The sequence below is a fragment of the Manihot esculenta genome, chromosome 1 (assembly GCF_001659605.2).
Source record: "Manihot esculenta cultivar AM560-2 chromosome 1, M.esculenta_v8, whole genome shotgun sequence".
NCBI lineage: Eukaryota > Viridiplantae > Streptophyta > Magnoliopsida > Malpighiales > Euphorbiaceae > Manihot > Manihot esculenta.
Genome location: NC_035161.2, coordinates 35,289,721 through 35,299,737, shown reverse-complemented (window position 1 = coordinate 35,299,737; position 10,017 = coordinate 35,289,721). Strand labels below are relative to the sequence as shown.

Genomic DNA, 10,017 nt, shown 5'->3' with positions numbered 1-10,017 from the left:
GCAAAGATATTCAATATTTTTTTATTTTTTGAACATAAATTATTAAATTCTCTCAAATAAAATTACGAAAGAGAATTTTTACAAATTCTTATATATTTATCATCATTTTCTTTTTATTAATTTTTATTTTCTATTTATATAAAAATAACAAAATAAGATAATGAGGGAAAATGTATATAATTTTCTTCTTTTATTTTCATTCTTCAAAATTATCGAAACATAGCGTAACTGTTAATCATTAAAAAAAGAAAAAGAGAAAGGAAATGCATTTCCTCTTCTTCATCTTGAAAACTCCGTGCGGAACGCATTCCGTTCTACCGGAAACAATTTAATGGAGGCGGCCGCAACAAAATCCCAACACGTTACCCCATTCAGATGGACTTTCCAAAGGGGGCTCCATGCCATCTGGACGGTTCTGATTTTCCCAGCTGGCTTCTCCATCTTGAGATCACCGCCTGCTTTTATTGCAAGAATTTTCTACGTGGAGGTTGTTGGTTGGGTAGCTTTTAACAAGAGAAAGATATTTCTGTTTTAATTCTAATCCTAGTTGTCATACTACACGTGGCAATTGTAGGATGGTGACAATCTTCATTGGTCCCACTGTATCTTGGTGATCATCATTGGGGAGTGCAAATTTCAGACAATTCAATGTTGATGGCCTTCTGTGAAATCTGTATCTGATGTCTACATTATTAAATTGTGACGTGCCGCATCGGATCAATCATGTATTTGCCTCTGCAAATTCACCTACCATTTTTACACTCTTTCCACCCGCAACTATTATTTTTCTATCCATATGGGAATCACTATTATTAAATTTTTTTATATAAAAATATATCTCCATTTTTAAATTTTAATATTTTAATTTTATTTTATATATATTTCATATTGACTAAGTTTATCAGATTTATATATATATATATATATATAATTCATGTTAAATAATTTAAATTAATTATTTTAAATTAAATAAAAAATAAATTCAAAAATCATTTAAATTATTTTCATTCAGATTGATACCTATTAAATTAAAAATTATAATTTTTTAAATTATAGAGATAAATAATAAGTTTGGAATTATAAAAATTGATAATTGTTATATAGACTAAAATTAATTAATTAATTAAAATATTTAATTAAAGTATTGATACTAAATATTAAGTTCCATTTTTTGAGAACATAGGTAAGGATAGGATTGCAGCCCATTACTCAGCTTAATTTGGGGCCTTCAGAAAAAGTTAATATATAATAAATATAATAGCAGTGGAAAGACGCCAAGCCTAGAACATTCTCATATTTCTCTTCATTTTATCAGAATTTCTGTTAAAAGTATATATTATATATAATTTATTCGTAATCAACTAAGTATACAAATGCAATAAATAAATTAAGTGTTTTATTTATTTGTATTCATAACAATAATTAAATAAAATTACCATCGTTATTTTTTCAATAAAATTATAAAATGATATTTTCTATTACTAATTAATATTGACAAATTTAAGAAGGTAATATATAAAAGGATTGGATGGGTGGTACAAATAGTGTTGGTAAATATTTGAGAATTATTTAAATTCTTTTAATTGTATAAACTTTTTATTATTAGAATTTGCCAATTGCTTTTTTTTTTTTTTTTTTAAATCAAGTAAAATATTAAAGATGGTGTTTCAGTCCTCGTTAACTTTAACAACAAATTGGGTAATGTGGCCAAGTATAATTAAAGCAAGTAATCTAAATTATTAAGCTTTTCTCCTGTGATTAAACTTAATTGTATCTTTAGATTATGTAAAGCTGAATCGTGCACGTAACATTTACAATTTATAATAATAACAATATATTTTTATTTTTTAAAAATTTTATTTAAATAAAATAAACTTTAAATTTGTATCTTCAAAATTCTTTACATCTTGATTATGAAATTTAAACTTTAATTGCAATGAAATTGAAATATATTTATATATGATTCAAATTAATTAATTTTGAAAAAATTAGAGTTAAATAAAAAAGAGAAATAAAAGAGAGTTCAAATTCAAATTGATTTTATGCAAATACCTGCAGTTTGATAACTGTATATAAGTTGTAGTAGCAAAATGAAAAGCAGGTGGCTTTGTGATGTGTGGTTAGCTTTACACGTTGGGCTGCTAATTAGGATCATGATTGCCATTAACTTACGCTCTAATACATATCTTAAATATATTTTTTCTCAAATGCCTTGTGACATCATTGTGATCTCAACCCTTACAGTGTTTTGCTCCTAAAACCCTAACAACGTTTCCATCATTACTAAAGATTAATTGAGGTAAATACATATATTTATATTAAATTTTCTATTTAGGGATACAACTAATTACAGATGCATTCCATTATTAATTTTTTTATATTGCAATTGTTCTTTAATTATATTAATAATGATATCGATTATTTTAAATATTAAAATATACTGCACGTATAAATTTAGTCTGATAATAAATATATCTGAATAAATTTGAGAGATTTCATATTTTATTTTCTTAATTTTTATTTTAATAAAATATTAAAATATACTATCATCTTTTAATTACATATTATTAATATTAATTTCAAAAAATACATACTAATGTTATATTTTAATATTTTTATAATGTTTCATTATATAGTTTAATTATATTAACAAAAAAGAAGATCCACCGTTTCTTTTAACATAATTAACGAAATATATAGACTTCAATTGTTCTTTTCTCAACACAATTTTTATGCATTAAAAAGTGGGTTCGATATCGGATCTCTTTAATTAATAATTACTTTTTCTATCCCACTTTAAAAAATAATCTCTCATTTTAAGTAATATTTTAAAAAATTAAGAAAGTATTAATTATAATAAAATATACTGTTTCTGCTACGTCGTTATTTTTCCGGTAATTAAAAAATAATTAAATTATATGATTAATTTAATAAAATAGCCCATAGTTTAATTAGATAACGTTTTATTTCATATAATTTCTCCAATTTTAATAATTTTTGTTGTGATAATTAAGAAAAAGAGAAAAAAAAATTTAACATTACAAGATAAATTTTAATAAATTATGAAAATAATTATTTTGTTTAGTAAAAATAAAGATTTTTAGGTAAATAAACTTCTGAGAAGTTTTTTTTTTATTGAAAACCTTAATTATTAGTTAAACTGAGAGGGAGAGAATTTTTTTATTTTTTCCTTTTTCTGGTAGATCATCAACAACTTCGGATGTATTTAGCGGAGACTATATCCTATGTTGGACCAATCATATCTATTCCTCTCCTCCTATCTTTATAAATCCTCTTATATCTCTTCAAATCCTCACTCGGTTTCTGGTTTTACCCTATGCCCAGCCAGGTGGGTTTCCTTTGGTTCAAGGTGGGTAATGGTATTCTTCTAGGGTTGGGGTTTGGCGATCTGGTTGCTTGATGAGATCTCAGAAAAACCATTGATCAGTCAGTATTGGCGGATGCGTCACCATCAAGATTCACAAAACTATGAAGGCTTCATCGGGACGGTGAGTGTACGGCCGGCGGCGGTGGCTCTTCTTACTTAAAAGGTTTCCTTTTTCGTATGAGAATCTTGATGATGCTGCATCGGCAAATATCTGACTACAATATGGGGACTTGTTTACTTACCTTATCAAAGTATCATAATTCGCCAGGGATACGGAGGAAATGAGTTCCGGGTTTGCTGGATCAAGGTATTAAAGAACTACTTTAAGTTGCTCGATTATTACAATGAAGGTGATGCCTCTTTTTCTTTAACTTGTCCATAATTTCATGCTTTTTCTTCACAGTGCTTAATTTCAGATTACTGTATCTAAGATTGAATAAACAGCGATTAGTGTATGTAGATAGTTAGTTAGCTAGGGTTTGCTTGAAAGAGGTCCATATATATAAATATATGAATCTTGTGACTGTAGATAGCTTTTTGTTTTTCTACCATACATGTCGGGACTGTAGGCATGGACTTGAGAATGGTTTCAAAGTGGTTCCACTGTAAGACATGTACATGTACAGTAGCATGGTAGAAATCAGAGAGAAAATTGATGGATGAACATTACAATAAGTGATATTAGAGTCTTCCTGCTATTATTTTGTTTATTCTGCGTAATCCCTTTGAATCCTTCTGCCTAATAGCTGTGTGGATGGGAGAAATCTAGGATTTCATACGTAGGTTGAGATAGAAAATGATCCAAATTGAGCTGAAAATAATGCCATACAGATGTACCTTAGCAGAAAATATTTTAGATATATATTCTTATTGTTATTGCGTTTCCAAAAAGTCCAAAATTAACCAAAACCAATCCTAAATGCGAAGAGCAGGTATACAAATTGAAAACTTCAAAATCATAAGGGCATCATCATTAGACATGCCAAACTCCGTTCTTTGTCTGGTTCATTAATAAAAGCAACTAGGTTTTAGGTTAGTTTTTAATGTTCTACCTAACAAGATCAATTCCTTTCATTAACAGTTCATGGTTTATTTCATTAATAGTATCAGTTCCTTGCTTACAAAGAAAGGTAGCAAATGCCCTGACCTTTATTGTGAAAAGAGAGAAAAATCAAGACTAGATATTTAAGGAAGAAAGATATCGACCCCCCCCCCCCAAAAAAAAAAAAAAAAAAAAAAAAAATCAGCGAAAGATTAATTTTGAAACAACACTACTTAGATCCTAATCATATTTATAAGTTAACACTTGTTGTTTGAAAATGTCAGTGTCGTATTGAACTTTTAATTCTTTTTATCATATAGATTTGTTTAAACTTCCCTCAAAATTTGCCGTATCGTTGAATCGACAAGCATTTAAATGGCTAAAAATAGGTAAGGTGGCTGTCTCTACCTACAAATCGGCGATCGCTGTGTGCTTATTCATCCACTTCTCACAAGGAACGGTGGTTCTCTCTTAGGCTTTTTTTTTTTTTTTAATTTATTTAATGTTAGAGGTAAACTCTTCTCCTCCCTTGTAGTGCTCTCTGCTAGCCATTTTATTATGCCACTTTCCATGGTTTGGATAAGTCCAACGTTACTGCAATTTTAGGCATACTGTGCTACTGCAGAGGTTTATTATTTATACTAAATATTTTCTTTTCTTCGTATATGTAATTTATGTAGAGTAGAGTTTGAATCCTATTCATTTAGTGGATTTCTCAGCTCTTAGTAAAATGTTCCCATTGAAAAGGAAAATGTTTGTACCTTCGAATATATCTGGGCCCAATTGTCTTTCAACATTGTGGGCCTAATTAAACCAAAAACATGTGGTGCCCAACTTGTACCTAGTACTTGATAACTACAGCACAAACAGCCTGTTAATTTCCAGTATCATTTTAAATATTATTTTAAAAAGTATTTTTTATAACTAAATATATTATTTATGAAACTAAGACGAATTTGTATTAAGGGGCTCTGGCCTGCCCTGAAGTCCTATATATATATATTTACAAGGTATCCGGGACTTGTGTCAATCAGAAATAGCACAGAACACAACAATGGAAATTTTGAAGACTTCACTCATTTTTTTCATAAAATAATATGAACTATATTTAATAAATATATGAAAATTTTGACATTTATTTTTCTCATGATGTAATATTTAGAAAATGGGTCTTTTAGATTTGGTTTTTATTTACAAGGCTATAACATTAGCCATCTCTTTCCTGACCCTGACCATGCCTTGTGCAGCTCACATGCCTCCATGTGGGTCTCCCAAATGCTGATATTCTGAAGCCCACATGATTAAGCAAAAAATTTGCTATGCCCAAAGAGCCTTAAAAATCAAACTTTAAAAAATCATTTATAAAAAAAAAAGGAGGTACATTGTATACCAAACACAACATACCATGTGACTAGATTTTGACTCATCTATTTAATTCTTTTGACCAATCAAATCTTGTGTCTAGATCAAATTAAGTTGAGTTCTTCAAGAAATTCCCATAACAAGGCTACGCATTACATCCTTTATTTGCAGCAAAGGTCAAAAATTTTCCACAAATTTTCATTTCCATAATTATATTCCATCCAATTAACGATTTGAGTAATAAAAGATTTGAAACTGTGGGCTTTATTAGGGTATAAATTTGTTTTAATGGATGTGATTTTATGGGTATGAATTGGATTTTGTGATTTGATCATATCATGCTTAAGGCATATATGGACTGTTTCTTATACATTGCTATGTCACAATCACATGCACTAAACATGTTGAGTTAGGGCAATATATAAAACCTAATTATTATTATTATTTTTTAATTCTGATTTTAATTCAAATATTCTCTTAATAAACTATGATTGAAACACTGTGCTGTGATCACATGAACAAATAAAAATTTCCATGTATAATATGGATACTCTACTATGCATTTTTTGACCAAATAATGAGGACCTTTTCTCTCCAAGCTTTGAATGGTTGAATGATATTATTTCAAATTAGTATTAACCCTAAACTTTCCCTTTTCTTGGAATCCTGACAAAAATATTTGCCTTTATTGCATCTATTTATTTAGAAGGATTCTCATTTCTTTATGTCAAATCAAATATGCTTTTTCTAAGTATGTCTTTAAAGTGCAAAATCTTATCCACTCTATTACCATTGTAGGTAGAACACTAAAACTTGAAATATTAATATTCTCAACACTAGTTTAAGATTAAACATTTGAAATTGTTTATTACCAAAATTAATCTTTTTACCATTTCTCATTACACTTTTCAACTTGAAACCGAATAATTAAGATTAATTGTGGTCTTTCTTGAAAATCCCATAAGCAGAACAATCTTGAAGTTTGTCCTCCGCCAAAAGAGGCAGAGCACAGACATCAATTTCATCACATGGAAAGTTGCAGAGAGAGGCACCATCGTTAATTATTTTAATTTGAGGGATTTTTTTAAAAAAAAATTATTAAGAAAAATAAAAATTAAGGTTTGAAATAGTTGATCCAAATGGTTGCATGTGCATGTGAATCTAAAATTCCAACGTTTACATACATAAAAGATAGTGAAAAATAGCACATTCTCATGTGAGTATTTAATTAAGTTAGTGATTAATAATATATATGTAGGAAAGATGTGATGATGCTAATAATTAATATTAATTGTATGTGTGATACAGATAGACATAGAAGAGACTCCACATTTCATCATGACATCATTCACACACCATATCCCTATATTCTAAAAATCAGGTAATAAACTAATTACTACAAATTAAAATATATCAATTAATTAATAAAAAATAAGGTAATTTAACTGAGTAATTTAATATTTTTCTTGTTTAAATAAAATTGATGATTCAATTCTGGTAATGAAATCAATATTCATCAAAACTATTTTACCCCCTTAATATATCAACGTAGTGCGAACCCAATTATAACTGCGGTTGTAGTAAAAAGAAGAGAATTTAAGCGAGTAAGAGGGCAGTAAAGACAGGAAATGTGGGTTGAAGAATCATAAATGGAGCCCAGTTGAACTGTAGATAGAGCATGCTCTTGGTTATCGACCAATAAGGTAAGCATTTCAATTATTAAACCAACCCTGTCCTTATTGGAACAATGGGTACAATACAACCCCTCCCCAACAACACCAGCTAACGACTGTCTTCACAGGCTAATCACCCACTGCCCCTCTCTCTCTCTCTCGCTCGCAAATATAGCCTTAAAAAAGTCGCCATAATGGAGCTCCGTACGAGACCACTGTCTCCAAATTAAATGATGGATGGATCCCCAAGAGGGAGAGGGGGAGGGACTAGGGAGAGAGAGATAGTGTGTTCAAGATTCAGGGCCTTCATCTAATGGTGTCCTACTTCACAATCACCCAATCAAATAATGCCACAACAACCAATTAATTACATGGATGCCATGCAACCATCCACAACCAAGAAAACACTTGTTGTCTTCGTAACCTAACTTCCTATATATATTATCAAAGCCCCACTATAGCTTGCAGTCCTCCTTTAAATCTACTCTCTCTCTCTCTCTCTCAGCGTAAACACAGAGAAAGAAAGAAGAATCATACCGATCATTGGCTTTTCTATCTGGGTCTCTGTTACATGGATGAGAAGTGGAAGCCATCAAAGAAAGAAGGTTCGTCTTCATCAGCTTCTTCATTTATTAGGAGTTTCTCAACCAAGAGTTCGTCTTCCAAGTCTCCTCTTTTGAGAAGCTCTTCCCTTAAATGCTCTTCTCCAAGCAGCAAGTGTCCTCTTCCAAGGAGTTACTCCCAGAAGAACTCTTCCATTACTCGAAAATGCAGTAGCTTAGCTAAAGAACAGAAGGCAAGATTCTATATTATGAGGCGATGTGTTGCTATGCTAGTTTGCTGGCATAAACATGGAGATTCTTGAAAGTTTTTCTTGATCCCTAGATTATATATATATATACATGGATAGAGATGGAATCCTTCAAGGGATTAGAAATGTATCTTCTTGGTTGCTTCCCTTTCTTCTTCTTTTTTGCTTTTTTTTTTCTTTTTCTGAGAGAAGGGTGTTGGGTTTGATTTTGAACACGTCAATTTTCTATCATCACCAATCAAGAAGAGAGGTTGGTTACATAGAGAGTTTTCTTCTTTTTTCCCCTTGTTTTTTTTCTTGAATTTTAGAAGCAGCTTGTAACTAATTACAATTTGAAGAGAGCTACAACTTTAAATCATAGATATCAAATTTAATCAAATATCAAGTCCCTTAAACAAGCTATAGTTGGTGTTTTTCCTTTTTTTTCTTCTTAAAATTTGGATCATAAACAGTTAAATCTCAGCAGTAGCATGATTCATTATTCTTTCTTTTTTTTATGTCTTGATTATTAATTGCTGTTTTCTTCTGATGTGTTTTGTCTTTGATGGGAGAAAGAGATTCCTTTCAGCTGCTGTTGGTACTGCCACTGTATATATGGTATGGTACTAGACATTATTGGCAATTGGATCTGCATTGGGAATGCGACTCATCTTAAAGGAATTTGCTTTCAGAAAAACAGATAGAATTTTGAAATACCATCACACTCTTTAAAGAATTTTGCAACCCTCAATTCATCATCAAAAATTGCACGAACTGCATATATCTTCAATTATAAGATTGCCGAGCTCCCAAATCTTCAGGCTGACGCTCAAAATTTCAAATTCTGATCAACATCATTATGAAAAAGGGAAAAATATTAGTACCCACCTAATATTGAGACAATTATAAATTTAAGTAAATTTATAATTATATGAAAAGAAAATAAATTTATTTTTATGGATTCAAAAGGAGGAAGTCTTCTGAAGCCACATGCAGGAGCATTTAAAACTCCAAATGCTAAAGAGATATGATGGAGGATTGGTAAAATGATGAACAACCCATTAAAAAAAAAAGGAAAATTGAAATTAGGGCACATGGATTAAAAGAAGGGGTTTGATTAGGGTTACCATTTGTGGTATAGACAGGGACCAAAACTTCCACTAAAGTGAATTAAACCCACACCTGAATCTCGTGGCTCCATTCTCAAAGCTTCCACAAAGAATCGAAGTGGTTGACAAGAAGTTAAATAGACAGTAATAAAGTGAAAACTGACAATGTGCACACGTAGTGGACACTGGACCAAGCTGATAAAGAAACTTCCCATCAGAAGAAAAGAAAAGAAAAGAAAATGAAGAAATTATTGGGTTTGAAGCTTCAATTTCTGCCTAATTTGTTAGGAACTGATAATTTTGAATAAAGGATAAAAGAGAAAAAGGTTTAACATGTAATTAAAAAGGGGCATGATTTTGGAATTTAAAATCTCTGTGTACATTCTTTGATTTGTCAGTAGCCATGTGGAATCTGAAAGTGGGAATCAATTTTGCCCTTCGTGGGGCAACTCAGACTCAGACTCTGTATTCCTGGAAATAATACAACAAGCTGACAAAAAGTTTATTACTGCCTGCCATAATTTCCCCTTTTTTTTCTTAAGAAAAGGATATATCTCCAATTATGATTTTAGCAGAATTTTTGAATTTCAAATTTTAATTTGGGTTGGTTTTCATTTCAAATGCTGCTTCCTTTTTTTTTTTTAAATAAGCAT

The 10,017-nt window shown here is 30.2% G+C and overlaps 1 protein-coding gene and 1 long non-coding RNA gene across 2 annotated transcripts; both read left to right on the top strand.

Moving 5' to 3' along the window:
- Window positions 1-3,160: 3,160 nt before the first annotated feature.
- LOC122724493 lies at window positions 3,161-5,094 on the top strand. Its single transcript, XR_006351914.1, has 2 exons — window positions 3,161-3,738; window positions 4,751-5,094. It is a non-coding gene; the product is annotated as an uncharacterized LOC122724493 (long non-coding RNA).
- Window positions 5,095-7,549: 2,455 nt separating this feature from the next.
- On the top strand, window positions 7,550-8,675 carry LOC110630075 (small polypeptide DEVIL 13). The gene has a single exon (XM_021777392.2). It carries the CDS (start codon window positions 8,037-8,039, stop codon window positions 8,328-8,330), a length of 294 nt encoding a protein of 97 aa, XP_021633084.1. The 5' UTR covers window positions 7,550-8,036; the 3' UTR covers window positions 8,331-8,675.
- The last annotated feature ends 1,342 nt before the right edge of the window (window positions 8,676-10,017 follow it).